We start from the raw sequence: 19,125 nt of genomic DNA on the forward strand, positions 1-19,125 counted from the left end.
TGAAAGGATGAATGTTGTGTTTCTATGAATGAATGAATGAGGGTGAATGTCTAAATGACGTATGAATGAGAGTGTGAATAGTTGTGTTTCTTAATGAACGAGTGAATGGTTTGATGTCTAAATGATGTATGAATGAGAGGATGAAAGGTTATCTATGAACGAATGAATGTGGGTGAATGTTTATATGGTGTTAGACTGAGAGGGTAAACAGTTTTCTATGAATGAATGAACGAATGAATGTCAATATGACATACGAATGAGAGGGTTGTGTCTTAATGAACGAGTGAATGGTTGAATGTTTCATAGGGTTAGAATGAAAAGGTGAATGGTTGTGTTTCTATGAATGAATGAATGAGGGTGAATGTTTATATGATGTACGAATGAGTGGGTGAATTGTTGTGTCTATCAATGAACGAGTGAATGGTTTAATGTCTAAATGACGTATGAATGAGAGGATGAAAGGTTATCTATGAACGAATGAATGAGATTGAATGTTTATATGGTGTTTGAATGAAAGGGTGAACAGTTTTCCATGAATGAATGAACGAATTAATGTCAATGTGACACATGAATGAGAGGGTGAACGGTTGTGTTTCTTAATGAACGAATGAATGAGAGTGAATGTTTATATGGTGTTTGAATGAAAGGGTGAACCGTTTTCCATGAATGAATGAACAAATTAATGTCAATGTGACACATGAATGAGAGGGTGAACGGTTGTGTGTAAATGAAGGAGTGAATGGTTGAATATTTTTATGGCGTTAGAATGAAAGGGTGAACGGTTGTGTTTCTACAAATGAGGTTGAACGTCTAGATGTGGTAGGAACGAGAGGGTGAACGGTTGTGTTTCTTAATGAACGAATGAATGAGAGTGAATGTTTATATGGTGTTTGAATGAAAGGGTGAACAGTTTTCTGTGAATGAATGAACAAATTAATGTCAATGTGACACATGAATGAGAGGGTGAACGGTTGTGTTAATGAACGAATGAATGAGAGTGAATGTTTATATGGTGTTTGAATGAAAGGGTGAACCGTTTTCCATGAATGAATGAACAAATTAATGTCAATGTGACACATGAATGAGAGGGTGAACTGTTGTGTGTAAATGAAGGAGTGAATGGTTGAATATTTTTATGGCGTTAGAATGAAAGGGTGAACGGTTGTGTTTCTACAAATGAGGTTGAACGTCTAGATGTGGTAGGAACGAGAGGGTGAACGGTTGTGTTTCTTAATGAACGAGTGAACGGTTGAACGTCCAGATGAGGCGTGAATGAGAGGGTTTGCACGACTCTATAACTCCTGCTCGCGGCTCCTCCTCAACCCCGACCAACGAACGAACGTGTCCTGGATCTTCTCCGGCACATAAAGACTGAAAGTGTGCGTCTCCTGTCCCCTCCTGCAGGACATCACCAGCCTCCTCCACACCATCTACGAGGTGGTGGACGCCTCGGTCAACCACTCCCCCGGCAGCAGCAAGACGCTGCGGGTCAAGCTGTCGGTGGCGCCCGACTCCAGCCAGCGATGGAGGAGTTGCGCGCAGGGGGGCGCAGGTAAAGCTCGCCGCCCACGAACCCCCAAATGTCCGCCGTCGCAGCGTCGGCTCCGTCTCCGTCGCCTCCTTCCTGAACGGGGGTTCATTTTTAATGATCGTTGCTCCCCCGCCAAACCCGAGCGCCTTCAAATACTCTGAAAGAAACCTTAAGAGATGCGCCGAGTCCTTTTGATAAACCGCAGCCCGTTTCTCTTTTCTCCAAAGTTCCCTTTTTTATATTTTTTTTTCCCCCTTCTCTCTCTCTTTTCCCTTATCTTTTCCTCCCCTTCTCGGCGCTGCCGGGGAATTATAACTTAACTTTTTTCCCCCCGCGCTGACAACTTGATAAACAAGTAGTCAGGGAAAAGAATCTCCCCCTAAAAAAAAAAAAAAAAAACATATATATTTATAAATATATATATATTCCTGCATGTTTGCGTCCTGTTGTTGTAGCTATAAATATCCGTCAAGAGACTCGACGCTTTGAAAATATTGCTGGTTGCCTTCATGCTAATTTCAGACTGCATCAGATCTCACGTCCCTATTAAACTATTTCTGAAGTCTGCATTTTTTTTTTTTTTTTTTTTATATTTATTTTTTATTATTTTTTTTTACTTCTTCCCGTGCCTTATAAAGAGCCTGCGAGTTGAAAATAGAATAAATGAAGCATTGTTGTTTTTCTTTTTCTATAGATCTTCAAAGTAAAACCCCAAAACAAAGGTTTCTTTCTTCCCGAGGCTTGTGCGACTGTTCGTCGTGCTCCTCTGTGTGTGCAAATGTGTGTGTGTGTGTGTGTGTGAGACTCTTTTTGACAATAGCCTCCTGTCTTTCACACATACGCAGACGTTTCCCACCCGCGGGAGAAGAACGACAAATGCGCCGAGGACCCGAAAGCTTCGGACAAGAAGACTCGCGCTCTCATAAGGTGAGGTCGCCGCCGCCGCCGCCGTTTTTTTTTTTTTTTTTTTTTTTTTTTCAGTCAAGACTCACTTCCTGCGCCGTCGTAAACACCGCCGCCATACTTGAGCCGAGCCGCCCGCTAATGAGAGGTGCCGTTTGCGTCCGCAGGCGCCACCACAGCGACCACCACACCCAGCCGGGCTGCCAGCGCCACTGTGTGGATGAGAACCTGGAACGCAGGAACCACTACTTGGACCTGGCAGGCATCGAAAACTACACATCCCGCTTCGGAGCCGGTGAGTGGACACACACACACACACACACACCGAAACACACGCTTCTTTGAAGCTCCGTCCAGGGGCCTTCATTAGCGTGGCACCTGCTTGGAGCCGTTAGGTGGAACCGCCGGCTTCGCTCGCCAGGACAAACATCTGGGCGCGGGGCAGACACAATGCAGCGAGTGTTCCAAGGCTTTGGAGGTGAAATGTTTGGGTTTAATAAGCGACGGCCTTGACGTGACCCGTAGCGGTCGTTTTGATAGCGCCGGGATACGCGGCGGTCGTTCCTCCGGGCGAATCCTCATCCCACGTGAAGGTTTGGGGCGCCGCCGCGCGATTCCCGGCTCCTCCGGGTGCAGGGGCGCCACATTTTAGTAGGAGTTTTTGAATTAGAATTCAACAAAATCAAAATTGCAATTTAAATATTCAGTTTTTGAGAATGAGAATGAGAACAGCTTTATTTATCCCGAAGGAAATTGTTGTGTCAGAGTTTCAAGCAAAAACATAACAGTAATAGATAATAGTAGGAAGGCGGAAGAATTTCTGTGCAATATTTCATTTCATATTTCATTTCAATTTTTCCTTTTATCATACTATTGTGCACTCCTTACCTCACTTTTTATTAAGACACTTATAGTTTTATCACTTGTTTACTAAGACACTTTATAGTTTCACTGAGACACTTTATAGTTTACTTTTATTTCTAATTCTGCCATTTTCTTTTTTCTTTTTATTATTTATTACTGTTACATTTTCTGTTACTCTGGCACAACAATTTCCTTCGGGATTAATAAAGTTGTTCTTATCTTATCTGATCTTATCTTATCTTAAGAAATACAATGAAATATGAATTGTCTTAACTGTTTTAAGGTCTTAACTACAAAGATTTGAAGATTCCCTGCGGCTGAGGGAAGAGGAATAAAAAAAAAAAATTTGGGGCATTTCTTTTAAAATCATTCATGGTCGTATAAAAATGTAACAACGTTATTTTGTATGTAATCGTCCGTACAAAGTTAAACAAAAGGAAAAAATAAGGAGTTTTTGAATTCAATATTGATAAAAAGAAAAGAGTTAGGAAGGCTGTAAAATGCCCAGGTCTTTTTCCGGCTCATGGTTCATCCATGATTGCAAAGAATTTCCACACGAGGGATTTAATAAAGGATAAATTATTATTATTATTTTTAATTATTATCAAATTTAAGCCTGTCGGCCCTCTGTGTCCAACCAGACGTATTAATGAAGAATAAATTATTATTATTAATTATTATTAAATTTAAGCCTGTCGACCCTCGGGGTCATACCAGACGTATTAATAAAGGATAAATTATTATTATTATTATTAATTATTATTAAATTTAAGCCTGTCGACCCTCGGGTCCAACCAGACGTATTAATAAAGGATAAATTATTATTATTATTATTAATTATTATTAAATTTAAGCCTGTCGACCCTCGGTGTCCAACCAGACGTATTAATAAAGGATAAATTATTATTATTATTATTAATTATTATCAAATTTAAGCCTGTCGGCCCTCGGTGTCCGACCAGACGTATTAATAAAGGATAAATTATTATTATTATTATTAATTATTATTAAATTTAAGCCTGTCAGCTCTCGGGGTCCAACCAGACTCCCTTGAGAAAATAACTTATTTTACTTCCGCTGCTTTTCGGTGCAATCTCGTTTCAAAACGATGCCGAATCGCGTTCTGCAACGGAACGCCGCGGCGTCGTCGACGTGTTTCTCAGGACGCCGTCCGAGATGAACCCCTCTGTCGTTGTGTGTCGCAGCTCCGGGCGCCGAGCCCGCCAAGGGGGAACCCCAGACCCGGCCGTCCAACCAGACCCGCTCCCGCTCCCACGAACCGGAAAACGGCCACTCCCATTCCCACCACCGCCGCCCGCAGACTGTTACCGACCCGGTCACGCCGGACGGCCTCCACCCGGCCCGACCCCGGGGCCAGGACTCAGGGAAACACGCCCTCCGCTCCCCCAAGACCCACAGCCGCACCCCTCCCGCGCAGATCAACGGCCGAGTGATGAGGAGCCGGGGCGTCCCGCCGCCGCCGGCGCTCCCCAGCCAGACGCCGCCTCACCAATCGGCGGCGCCGTACCGCAAGCACAAGCAGCGCTCCAAGGAGAGCCAGGGCTACCGGGCCCTGAGCTCCCTGGCCGCCCCGGGGCCGGTGGTGGAGAAGGAGCAGGTGCGGGACCTGCCCGGCGTGCTGCTCTACGAGGGCGGTCTGGCCCAGGTGGTGCAGCGGCACGAGCACCACCATCACCACGAACATCACCACCACTACCACCACTTCTACCAGTCCTGAAGCTCCGGCCGCGCAGACACGGACTGCGAGGAGACGCCATCGTTATTAATCAGTGTTAGAAAAGAGGTCGGACCGCCGCGATCCGGGAGGGCCCCCCCCCCCCCCCCCTTCACCACCGCCTGACGGGCTCCGCGGCGAGGAGCTTTTCCGCACCACCAAGCCAGGATTGTGGCGTAAAGGACGGGAATCATGAAGGAAAAAAACGCCGGCGACCGGGGAGAGCGTTGCGCGTTGAGTTGAGCGTGTGTTGTGTTTTTTTTTTTTTTGGTTTTTTTTTTTGTGCGCATGTGTGTGTGTGAGTGTCTCGACACTGGGGTCTATTGAAAACCACTCAAAGGTGCGCGCGCTCGCGGGGAGGCGGGGGGGGGGGCGGAAAGACGGCCGTCAGGCGGGTGTTTGAAAATGAAGACTCCCGGTTTTTTAGCGCGCAGTTTCTCCCAACCCACGCTCACCCACTCCACTCCACTCCACTCCACTCCACTCCACTCCACTCCACTCCCCCTCCAGTGGGATGGACGGAAAAAGAAGAGATCCCGAATCCGCTGCTACCTCTGATTTTATCCTAAATGTTGTAACGGTGACTTTGGACGAGCGTTTGGATGATATTTTCAGAATCCTTTGGAAAGGAAACGTCAAGAAACTCCTTTTCCTACATTTTACTGTAAATACGGTATATATTGTTATCAATTTTATAAGCTTTATTGATAACGTGATATCTTTGTATTCACAGTCTGAAGCTTTTTCTTGGTTTTTTTTTGTTGTTTTTTTTTTTGTTGTTTTTTTTTTTTTCCTTCACAACTGCATTTTATACGACCCATTTTGACTCCCGAATATTATGTACGACTTTTATTAGCATGGCGTTCACCCCCCCCCCCCCCCCGAGCCTCCGTTGGCGCTCTCACTTCCTGAATCACGTGACGCGGCGTGGAAGATTGTGATCACGCGCCCGAGTAGAATCCCAACTCTCAAAAAGAAACCGCTGGTCAGCTCTTCTTCCCTTCCTCTTCTATGTTTCCACAACGCGTGAAGCTCTTTATGTCGTGGCGTTTCTCCTAAGACAGGGGTGTCAAACTCAAATATACCGTGGGCCAAAATTCAAAACCGCAGGACAATATTTATATGTATTAATAAAAAAAAAAGAAAAATCTTCCTCCAGTTCTAACGATGAACCCAAACAAGTTTTGCTTAAAAACTGAATATGGAAGCGAAATGTAATACTATGCAATATATAAGTTAATATTGGACACATGCAAAATTGAAATTCAAATTAAAAAAAACACCTCAATCACACTTTAACTGAAATAAAAAATAAAAAAAAATCGTATGCCTCTTTTTATTTGCAGCCCTCAAATTCAACAATAACCTTTTTTTTACAGGCTAATAATAAATGTAAAAATAAAATAATTATAATTAATAAAAAAAAATAATAATAATAATTATTCGCTATTAATAATAATAATAGCCTTTCAAGCCCCTGCCTTGAAGTGCATAAAGAAAACATTATCTACTCTGATCTACTGCCTTTCTTTCGCTGTTTTTCAGAGGGTTAGCACGATGCTAGTACTAGCATAGGGCGCTATGACTACAGAGAGGGCGTTTAGGGGTCCTGTTGTGATTTTTGCACCAAAACACCAGCAGAGCATTCTGGGATTTGTAGTATTAGCGATAAATTTGGTGTGGCTTCGCGGGCCAAATATAATTAGAGTTTGACCCCTTTGTCCTACGACAACGGTCCTGTACTGGCTTATCCTACCAGAGACGGCGTGCTTGGGATCTTGCCGTTTACCCATTGAGATGTTATCGGTGTGTGTGTGTGTGTGTGTGTTTATTTCCATTCTCATAAGGCCTAAAGAAAAGCTGTAACGTGCATTCGGCTTCCAGTGCGTTTGTAAAAGGAGGGTCTCCAGATTGCGGTCCTGAAACCGCTGCCGGCTCCACGGCAACCAACCTCCCCCCCCCCCCCCCGGGTCTCGTCCTGAACGAGGTCACGAGGCCGCTCCCTCTGTTGCCATGGCGCCCCGCCCCCCCGCTCTACCCCCAGCTGTCGGCAGGTCTTTCACCGTCCCGCCATGTGGCCTCGGTGCTCAGCCAACAAGGGTTTGTTTGTGGCCCTTTCAGCTGTCCCATTCCTCCGGTGCCGGATAAGGCCGGGCCCCGGCCGTCTCCACGGCGTGCCCATAACTCAACGCCATTCCTGTCGGCCAGGAGATGCTCCGCGAGATGCGGCCGACTCGTTTTCTGTGAAAACGCACGACGACAAGAGGGTAACGTGAGCAAATAATCCTTAAAAAAAAAAGATAAACACGATCGATCCCCTATCGGGGAAATTCTTTTGTCACAGCAGCGAAACAGTTATAGCATCAATTAATATGAATAGAATTTCTTGTCTCGGCAACTTCGCTCGAAGACGTTTTCGCCCCTCGTCTTCTTCCGCTCCGAATATAACCGGAAAAGTGAAGAAATTCAAGTCCAGTTGCCAAAACAAGAAGATTTTGACCTCCACAGACACGAATAGGAATAGAAATTTGGGGTGATAGCAGAAAGAACAACAACAAGGATGGACATCAGAATGGAAGGAAAATAAACCCCTTTTCCCGCACACACACACACACACACACACATTTTTAGCATTTTGCATTCACACACCGCCTGCCCCTCTTGCAGCCTTTCACTTCTCAGCTTAAAAAAAAAAAAAAAAAAAAAAAAGTGCCTTGCTCAAGGGCACCCAAACGGTGAAGAATGTGTGTGTGTGTGTTAGTTGGACACGCAAGAATGCGGCGCACGAGCTGTCATCTCGCAGCTGCAGGCCGTCCTTTAGCAGAGGCACCAGCCGGACATCTCTGGGGATCACAGCTGCTCTCCATATCTCAGCTCAACCCCACCTCAACCTTCAACCCCACCCACCCAACAAGTCTTTGCCACTGGAGCCTTCATAACACTGTAACTTCTTTGTCAGCTCCCCAGGTTCCTCCCCGGTTCCCCGGGTTCCCCGCCCCTCAGCGACGGTGTTGATACCAGCGTATGACTCTCTAAATATAAGCAGAAATGAACATGTGGTCGCAACCAAGCGACTGTTCATCCTGCAGGGTGGTCCGATTGGACACGCGGGGGATTTTCGGAGGAGGCGGCGGTGGGTTTGGGATCTCGGTCGCTCGAAACCGGTTTTTACATCGATGGATTTTTTTTTTTTTTTTTTTTTTTTAACTCGAACCCCAGTTTGCAAAGGGTTGGGATTTTACTCGATGAAAACGTGGGTCACAATCCGTCACGGATGTTCTGGTTTTATCTCTCACGGCCGAGATTTTTGTCTTTTTCGGGCCTTCCTTCCTCTTCTCCATCCAGAGCCACGCCTTCGCCAGTGTGTGTTGCACCACTATTTTTTTTTATTTTTATTTTTTTTGCTTTGTTAAGCTCCATGTAACAACAATAATAATAATAATAATAATAATAATCAAAATAATAATAATAATAATTGGATGTATATAGTGGACTGCAGAAAGGTTAAACCAGCATTATGTAGACAGAATACTTATTTATAATTAAAACCACCGCTATCTCACTCACCTCGTCCTCCGGAGAAATCTGGTAAACTCTCGACACACACACACACACACACACACACACCGTTCAGCTTCACCTCACACTCACTTTCCGCTCGGTGTCGGACTGTTTTATGGTTAAAAACAAAAGAAGAAGAAGAATTTAGCAGTAGCTGTTTTATCTCTTTCCACTTTTATCCTAATATTTTTTTTTGTTTTGTTTTGTTTTTCCAGGACATCTAGTTTATATAGACTGTAGTTGATTAATTGCTTTATTTATTTGATAGCAGATCTGTGCCAAGGGGGAAATACCTGTTTATTAAAAAGTATGAACCTGTTCTTTATAAACACACCGGCTCCTCACGTCTGTTCTTTATCGGCGATAAATCGGGTCGATATTTGCGCGGAAACACTAAAAACTAGACTCTGAATAAATACAAAAGCGGGTTTATGTTACACGGACGATGCCATCTTGTAAAAGCCGATCTTCAGTTACGTGATCCATCACATTGTGTGTGTGTGTGTGTGTGTGTGTGCGTGTGTGTGTGTGTGTGTTGCAGCTGTGCGCCCCTGGATCACCCAAGGCGCATGTAAATTCCGGGGGTCCAGATGCGCCGAATTCCCGGGGCGGCTTTTGGGGTTTTTTTTATAAATCTCGGGCGGCGCTTGTTGACACGCGGGGGGTCGACACACCTCGTAATGAATCGCTCGCCGTGTGAGTCACGCTCCGGGTTGCTCCTCGCGGATTTTAGCCGCGGCTGCCAAAGAGCGGCGTGACGTACGAGGAGGAACCTGGATTCTCGGCGGAGGCCTTTTACTGGAGAACCTGAATTGTCCGGACGTGTGAATGAGAGGGTGAATGGTTTTCACTTGTGTTTGGGTGAAAGGATGTCTGTGAAATGAATGTGAGGGTGAATGGATGGATGCCAGTGTGACATAAATGAAAGGGTGAATGGTTGTATATCTTTATGACATGGATGAGAGGACGAATGGTTGTATGTCTATGATGAACAAATGATGGGATGAATGGTTGGTTTATATCATGTGAATATGAGGGTGAATGGTTGTATATCCATGACATGGATGAGAGGGTGAATGGATGCCAGTCTATGTGATATGAATGAGAGGGTGAATGGTGGGGCGTCTATAGGATGAGGTCGACGGTTGGTTGTACTTATGTGAATGAGAGGGTGAATGGATGGATGTCAATGTGACATAAATGAGCAGGTGAATGATTGTCTATATATAACACGGGGGTGAGAGGGTGAATGGTTGTATATCTATGATGAACAAATGATGAGATGAATGGTTGTGTTTATATCATGTGAGTGTGAGGGTGAATGGTTGTATATCCATGACATGGATGAGAGGGTGAATGGTTGTATATCTGATGTGGATGAGAGGGTGAATGGATGCCAGTCTATGTGATATGAATGAAAGGGTGAATGGTGGTGCGTCTATAGGATGAGGTCGACGGTTGGTTGTGCTTATATCATGTGAATGAGAGGGTGAATGGATGGATGTCAATGTGACATAAATGAGCGGGTGAATGATTGTCTCTATATAACACGGGGGTGAGAGGGTGAATGATTGTAAATCTATGTGACCTTTGAATGAGAGGGTGAATGGTTGCATGTCAATGACATGGATGAGAGAGTGAATGGTTGTATATCTGATCTGGATGAGAGGGTGAATGGTTTTCACTATTTGTCGTGTGAATGGATGTATATCTGATGTTGATGAGAGGGTGAATGGATGCCAGTCTATGTGATATGAATGAGAGGGTGAATGGTTGTATATCCATGACATGGATGAGAGAGTGAATGGTTGTATATCTGACTTGGATGAGAGGGTGAATGGATGCCAGTCTATGTGATATGAATGAGAGGGTGAATGGTGGTGCGTCTATAGGATGAGGTCAACGGTTGGTTGTGTTTATATCATGTGAATGAGAGGGTGAATGGGTGTATGTCAATGTGACATAAATGAGCGGGTGAATGATTGTCGCTATATAACACGGGGGTGAGAGGGTGAACGATTGTAAATCTATGTGACCTTTGAATGAAAGGGTTAATGATTGTATATCTGATGTAGATGAGAGGGTGAATGGTTTTCACTATTTGTCGTGCGAATTGATGTATATCTGATGTTGATGAGAGGGTGAATGGATGCCAGTCTATGTGATATGAATGAGAGGGTGAATGGTGGGACGTCACTGACATAAATGAGCAGGTGAATGATTGTCTCTATATAACACGGGGGTGAGAGGGTGAATGGTTGTATACCTATGATGAACAAATGATGGGATGAATAGTTGTGTTTATATCATGTGAGGGTCGACGGTTGGTTGTGTTTATATCATGTGAATGAGAGGGTGAATGGATGGATGTCAATGTGACATGAATGAGCGGGTGAATGATTGTCGCTATATAACACAGGGGTGAGAGGGTGAATGGTTGTATATCTATGTGAGGTGAATGTGAGGGTGAATGGTTGTTTGTCTATTTGATGAATGAATGATGGGATGAAAGGTTGTGTTTATGTGACATGAGAATGAGAGGGTGAATGGATTTATGTTTCTATATGACCTTTGAATGAGAGGGTGAGTGTTTGTCTGTTTGTCTGTCTTCCCCGCCGCTGTGATAGGCCCAGCCTCGCCGCCACTCCGAGTGGCGAGGTAGAGAATGAATGAATGTAGTCCATAAATTCTCAAATGAGATATAAAACGTTTCTAGATTGTCCAGGATTGAACTGTATTGAACAGGATTGAACCAATCCGACCAATCAGAGGCCCGGGTGAAGAACGCAAGGAGAGAAACCGGAATAATCGAAGTCGGTTGAACTCTGCGGGACCGGAATCTGGAGAAGACCGGCATCTCACCCTGGTGGGGATCTTCTCAGAAGCCGGGCGGCCGCGGTCGTGTGGTTCCACGGTGAAGATAAGATCAGCCCTCCTTCACCCCGGATCCCGTTTTAAACCCGTCTCTGAGGGCGACCATTTTTTGAACCGTTTGAGGTGTCGAACGCTGCCCTTGTGGAGAGGAATCGGTTCTGGTTCTGGTCAGGCAGCCCATAATGAGTGTGTGTGTGTGTGTGTGTGTGTGTGTGTGTGTGTGTGTGTGTGTGTGTGTGTGGTAGAGTAAATCTCCTCCTCTTTGCATCTTAAACCGTGATGTCGGGAGTGTTCCAGAATCTGGCTGACCACAGCTGTTCAACGAACACACACACACACACACACACACACACACACACACACACACACGCACATACACTTTCATCTGCAGCTTAGCAGCTTATCTCTGGTCAGACCAACCACGGCGCCCCCTCCTCCTCCCGTGTGTCACCGGGTCCTCGCCGCCATTAATTCTCACTTCTCACCTGTTCACAAGCATCATCGCCTTTCCAAGGCTGTTTCCATGACGACGCCTCCAAGCAGAAATAACCGATTTAGCAGTAGAACTTCTTCTCTAAGTGTTGTGGATCGACTAAGTCTTAACGGATCGACCTCTCCGGATGACGGACGAGTGAGAGGGCGAATTCTCGAACGACAGCGCGAACGCTTGTGGTCCAGGACGAAGCCCCGCCTCTCGACCAATCACGACCAGGGTTCCAGAGAATGAATGAATGGATGAATGAATGATCCCAAATAATCCCAAAATAATAATCCCAAACCCCACCATATTGTGGAAAAGCCAGTTTTGGGAAAATCCCCTTCCTCACTCTGTCAGCAACCCAGACATGTATGCTGGTCTGTATGATAAGCTAAACTTTATTGATCCCCATCGTGGAAGTTCTTTTGTCAAAGCAGCGCAACAGTTATAGTGTAAATAAATATGAGTAGAAATAGCAAAAGACATCTACAAATGAATAGACAGTAGAGGGAACAACAACAACATCGAGGATAAGAATGGGAAACGGAATGGACAAAAAAAAGGTGGTAAGGGCGAAAGTAGACAACCAAAACTTAATGGCAACATAATATAAATAGTGACAATAGCAATGAAAAAAATGAAATAGATCAACAAAAATAAGCAGGATGTGAATGGACTGAGACCGGTGAGGATTAAAAAACGAAGTTGGGGCCTGACGTGCGAACCGGTGAGGTCGTGGAAGCGAAGGTGCAACTCCGGAGAAAGAGAGTTGTGTGGCGCCCGGACCGATTGTCGTACAGTCTGATGGTCGTTGGCGCAAAGGAGGGTTTTCCTCTCCATCTTGTTGACCTTAGCGGCACATGATAGCCAAGAAGAGTGCGCTGGCTACCATAGACTGGTAGATCTTCCTCCTCTAACCCTTCCTGTAGACTACATCAGTGTTGTTGTTGATGTGGACCCCAAGGTACTTGTAGGCGTCCACTGTCTCCGCCTCCTCACCCTGGACGGTGATTGGTACCCGTCTCCTCGGGGATTCTTCTGAATCATTGGTCGTCGCTCTGCTAGCTGTTAGCCCGTTAGCCTCAGGGTGCTAGCAGCCAGTAGCATCCCGTACGTCCTTGCCGCACCACGCAGCTTCAAGGGCGACCCCTCGGCATGTTTCCCCCGCCTACCCGAAGCTCCGGGTCGACCCTAAACGGAACAACGGGGGTAACCAGGGGTCTTCAAGCCCTCCGTGAAGAACAGCTCCTCCGGCTTCCTCCGTTTTCCCGAACTCCAACAGCGCCTCAAAAGTCCACGGTCCCCTGAAGACGAGCGGATCTAAACGCTTTCCAGTCGCTCGCCTTCATCCTGCGTTGGGTCCTCCGGTCGTCCGGGAGGAAGGGACGCCGCATTCGAGAGCGCCACGTAATGATGGGTTCCCAACAAGCTCCTTAAAACACCAGACCCCAAATGGGAAGCATAACAAGTACGATAATGCTTAAAACCACAGCGGCGCTTGTTTGGAGGGCGAACCCAAAGACCTCGATGATGGATTTCTTTGTCGCGGAAAGACCGGATAGGGGTTCCCGCAGGATCGCGAGGGAGTCAAAACCGCCGTTTGTGCGTCGCCACCGCGCTAAAGCGACGATATTGACTCAACGAACGTCTGGCGCGACGCCTTCCCTTTTGTTTCCAGCGCATCGACGCCCAGCTTTGAAGTGCGTCTGGGCGCAGCGGGGCGCGGGGCTCCGGCAAGGCGAGATGCTAAACTCTCAGAATGAGTAAGAGGAGGGAGGGGGTGGCGAAAAGGTAAATCTATTACCCCGTGCAGGAGCAGAGAAGAAGAAGAAGAAGGCAAATCCAATGATAATGTACATCTGTTCCGGGGGAGTTTATGAGCTTTTGAACATTCGCCGGGAATAAGTGGAGCCTTTTTCTTACGGATTTCTCGGACTTCAAAGCAGATCGGCTCTGGATAATGCAAATGATGGGGTTGCTGGTTCCTGCTCAGACGAGGGCGGGAGGGCGGGAGGGGGGCGGGTGAGGGGGGGTAATGCTAATTGGCGTGGCGGCCTTTTATGTACGGCGCAAGGGGCAAAAAATAAAACACTTCAATTATTATGGAGTTCATTCAATTAAGAAACACGCTGACGGAGTGCCGGAGTAGGATGTGCGCGCTCCCCCCAGCCGTAGCCGTCTGCCGTCTCACTCGTGGACGCCACACACACACACACACACACACACACACACACTTTTGTTAAATCTGATGAAATTATAATTCGCCGGGTTTGATTCGCTCCTTAATCAGCAAGGTGCTACGTGATGCTTTCAATGACGGCGTGCAGGATTTTCATCCAGGGCGCAAACCATGCTTTCTAGATTAGTGACACCCAATTGGGCGTGCACGTGTCACGTGGAATGGCGAGCAAATGTCCTCAATCTGTTTTTTTTTTTTTTTTTGCAGGATTCTCCAGATTGACGACGGCGGAGCCGTTTGCGTCGAGGAGAAACATCTGCTTATTGTTTTCGAAAATGTTAAGTGTTAACATGGAAGAGAAAAGGAAAACAACACACACACACACACACACACACACACATGCTGGTCGTCTGCAAAAAGGGTGTTTCCAGGAGATGCATCGACCACGTGCCTCGTCAACACGGGGATGAAAACAACCTATTTATCTTTGATAACTTTGCAAAAACTGAGTCGTCTCTAGAAATGTGTGTGTGTGTGTGTGTGTGTGTGTTAGCACGGAAACGCCACAGTGTGCGCGGCATGCCTGTAAGTGGCGGCGTTAGCTCGAGGAAATCGCCATTGTTTCCAAGAGCTAGTGCCTCCCGTTCGTTGCTAGCGGAGGTTAGCGTCTGCTGGTTCTTTGACATTCGATTCTATCTTGTCATGTTTGTCTTTTCTAAGTGTGTACAGGACTGTCTCAGAAAATTAGAATATTGTGATAAAATTCTTTATCTTCGGTAATGCAATTACAAAAACAAAAATTTGATACATTCTGGATTCATTGTAAATCAACTGAAATATTGCAAGAGTTGTATTATTTTAATATTGCTGATTATGGCTTACATCTTCAGAAAACTCAAAAATCCTATCTCAAAATATTAGAGTATCATGAAAAAGTAATTTTTGCTTTTTTAATTGCATTACAGACAATAAAGAACTTTATCACAATATTCTAATTTTCTGAGACAGTCCTGTATAATTAAACCAATGAGAAGACCTACAGCCAGTGTACAATCTGGCACAGTTGCTGGGTAAAAAACTTTGTTGGCCAACACTTGAGAGGCTCCTCTCCTGAACCAGGTCACTCAACTGATGACTAATCTTTCATTCAAGCACCATTTTTTTGTTCCATTGCTGCATGATGAGAATATATTTGAATCCAAAATTAGAATCGATACTCCTTTCTTATCTCCTGTATAACGTCTTCTCATATTGATTGATTTTTTTTTTCTCTCTATTCTGACCAGCGTGGCTCCCGCTTTTGAAGCTATAGTGCACCAAAATATTTGCAATAAGATCATGGCCAAGCTGATCCAGAACTACAGCAATATCTTCGAGGGCAGCTCAGAAAAGGAAAGGTGGACGGAAGACGGGCCAACTATTATTACAGTGAAGGTTTGTATTTAGATGCTGATTTCAAAGGAGTGTTATGCGAACTTTTACTTGAATCCATTCAATAATTTTGCCTAGCATTTTTCATATGGAAACAGATACCAAGTATTTGATATTAAGTCTTCAGCATAGGCTGACTCAATGTCCCTGCAAAATAGCTTTCATGTAATTCCTCTCTGGTTTCTCAGAAACATGTCTTTTCGCTCTTGAACTGCTGCCCATGGGGAAAGTCTTGGGGTGTGTTTACATCAGCTTCCTCTGACATCAGGGCAAAAGGCCCCCATCGGGATTCTCTGTTAAATTTGGTTAATTACCGTATTTTCACAACCATAAGGCGCACCGCACTAAAAGGCCCAGTCTCAGTTATGTGTGGCATTACTGTATTTAACACACACAAAAGGTGCACCTGATTATAGGGCGAGGGTTTTATATACAATCCACGCCCATACTTCCCCCTTTAACGTTCTCATGGTGTCCTCAATACGTCCACCTTACAACAACACACACACAAGCATAAAAGTTTGTGTATTTAAAAAAAGAGCGGGAGGAAAACTGAGTTTGGTATTCACATTTTTTTTTACCGGTCAAAGTCCTCATCCTCTTTTTCTGATTTGAACAGCTGCGCTAAATCTCCATCAAACACGCCAGGTTCACTTTCTTCACTGTCAGAGTCACTTTTCGTGCTGTGCGGCTCTTCGGAAATGATGCCGGCTTTTGCGAAAGCTCGAACAACAGTGCCGGGAGACACGTTAGCCCGAGCATCTACAATCCATTCGCAAATTGTGGCGTAACTCGCCCGGGTCTCCAAGAAGACTTTTCGTACCCCATTGTGCGTATCGCTACCGTACTGGTCCCCTTCTTCTCCACAGTGTTTCTCACCGGGATGTCGAAAGTGAGCGGCACCTCATCCGTGTTGGTGATGTGGCCGGGCTGGATGTGTTTGTTGGCGATGTTTTCAGGGTTGTTAAACAACGATGTTCTGCGTAACGCACATACCCGTTCTTTTATGTACAATCAACACCCACACTTCCCCCTTTAACGTTCACATGGTGTTCTCTACTACGTCCGCCTTACAACAACACACACAGGGCGCACTGCACCATAGGGTGCGCCGCACATTTTGAAGAAAATCTAAGACTTATATGTGCGCCTTATAGTCGTGAAAATGCGGTAATGAATAACAGTTGGCCTAATCCGAAATCATTTTGCTAATTTGTCATCTCTTTCTTGCTCTTCTTATCCAATTCTCCACTCACCAGCCTTTGTTTGCTTTCTCAAACGAGAAGGAAGTGAGGGTATTGATGTGACAGGGGACGATTATATTACAATTGTACCTGATTTACAACAGCCTATTTGCATGTGAAACCTCTAATTAGACAGGGGCCGTTCCAACATCAAGAGGCAGTTCATTTTTTTCCCACAATTTGTTGCTGCTGGCAGCGGCGGAATCGCTGCCCGCTAACTGGGCCGGCCCCTGTGACATTTGCCAGACCTGCCAGATGGCCAGTCTGAGCCGGGGGTCCAGCTGGACAGTCACAGTAATGAGATCAATCATGAACACGGGGACGTCGCCAAAGAGCCAAAAGTCATTTTTCTACCTCATGTTAAAATATGTTTCTGCCTGTGTCTGTCACAGCCTCCAAGCTCTTTTTAAGCCAAATGAAGAAACTTCAATTTGTCACCTGTCCCATTTTTATTAATTCATTCATTATTGCTTATCCTGTACTCTAGGTTGTGCATGGGGGTGGGCAGTGTATCCCATCTGTCACTGGGCGAGAAGCGGGGTTCACCCTGGACCGCTCGCCAGTTGATCACAGGGCAGCCTATAGAGAAATGCAACCATTCACTCGCTCATTCACAAGTATTTGCAATCCATGGTTTTAATGAACCTCCTGCGTGTTTTTGGACTATGGGAAGAAGACGGAGAACTCATGTAGAGACTTAGAATCGGTACAGACAACTCAGGGTCACCAATGAACTTACTACAGGTTTTTGGACTGTGTGAGGAAACTGGATGTTTCTGAATTTATATTGTATTTTTTTCCTGATGTAAATTGTAGTGAAGCTAATAAGGAAATAGTTATATGATGCACAAAACCGAGGCCCGTCTGGACTGTGACCTCACTCCCTTGGAGGACTGGTGGTTTATAAATACAGATTATATAACTTGGATCTCAGTTTGATCTCAGTATTGATCTCAAATCACAGCGGGAACAGTTCCTCCACAGGTGGCTTGGGTATCTGTTTTTTGATTTATATTCACTCTGATGGCAGATGTCATTATTGATTAGCTGATTTGTGCGGTCTGCTGGTTTTGCTTGAAGCAACATGTTACAGCATCATAAGCCTCCTGATGAGAATGTAACAAAAGTGAACTCAAGCGCCACACCAAGAATCATCTTTTTAACATATATCAGTATATGTTTCATAATGCTTGATATGGTGCAAATGCATGACGCATTGAATAAATCCACGTTCGTAGAAACCAAGCTCCCCTTCTACAATGTCAAGTCTGCAATAATTTCAGGCATTTTTATTTTTAAAGGAGATCATCAATAAATCAAGAGAGAAGTAGAAGTAGTGTTTAAATTTTTTATGCATTTCCCCTCAGGGGTGTTGGGTAATGATGTCAGTCATCGCCAAAATTGATGGTCTTTGTTATTTATAAAAAAGAAGCACTGTTTGTAGCTTTGAGTCATTGCATCATTTTGGTAAGCCAAGCAGATGTTTCCACTCAGAATTTACTGCTATGGTGGTTGGGGTTATTTAGAATGTATAAATGTTCCTGCATTAGGATATTTATTTATTAAAGATCATCAAATCTAAAAATCAACCCTTTTAGCAATGTGACAATGACAAGCAGTGCAACAGACTTGTCCATGTCAAGACCAAGCTAAAAGAGACCTAGGCATTTAACCAGCATATAATTATAGATTGTAATACTTCTAGCGCAAAGATTAAATAAGATTATTGCATGAAATTACGATATAAACTGTGACTTGTAGTTTATATCAGAGTAAAAATTAGAGTAATATTTACTTTCTTGGCAGCTGCTGTGCATGTGAGTTCTCATTTATCAAACTACTTGTGTCATTAGAAAACCATGTTTGCTTTTCCTTTTTTGGAAATGCACCCTTCACAACAAAGTCTTGATTTTTGATTGATGGCTACGTTATTAGTAGGAAACGTGACATGTGTCACCCGATGCCGCGGCGGGGACGAGGTAATGAACACAGCTTCTGTCTCCTCCAGTGTGCTCGACCTTTCACCTCTACAGTCAGGGTATCTTGTGTTAAACATTATCAACGGAGTATATTATGTTACGCTTTGCTGAAAAGCAGGAGAGATTTTTTATTATAGCGTTTGAGATAAGAGTAGCTTTACCCAACAAGAATCCATAATAGATTTGCCTTAGAATTTGTGTTAATATTTCAGGTTTGCAGTTTTGTTAATGCGTCTAGAGGCACTGTCACATGAGACCCCCACTGACCTATGGGAAACCCCTCAGTCAGAATAGGATCATCTTCCACATAAACATGCACCTATACAACCACACGAGCAACAAGCAC

The 19,125-nt window shown here is 44.9% G+C and overlaps 1 protein-coding gene across 1 annotated transcript; it reads left to right on the forward strand.

Annotated features, from left to right (window-relative positions):
- Positions 1–1,404: 1,404 nt before the first annotated feature.
- Positions 1,405–6,181, forward strand: LOC147211633 (protein naked cuticle homolog 1-like; the record flags this gene model as incomplete). Its single annotated transcript, XM_086143607.1, has 4 exons — positions 1,405–1,552; positions 2,377–2,458; positions 2,602–2,729; positions 4,504–6,181. Coding segments are annotated over 4 exons (891 nt in total), but the record flags the coding sequence as incomplete, so codon positions are not given.
- Between the last annotated feature and the right edge of the window lie 12,944 nt (positions 6,182–19,125).

This window comes from Fistularia commersonii, unplaced genomic scaffold (assembly GCF_037954325.1).
Source record: "Fistularia commersonii isolate RoL2024-O1a breed Wild unplaced genomic scaffold, RoL_Fcom_v1.0 HiC_scaffold_152, whole genome shotgun sequence".
Classification (NCBI taxonomy): Eukaryota; Metazoa; Chordata; class Actinopteri; order Syngnathiformes; family Fistulariidae; genus Fistularia; species Fistularia commersonii.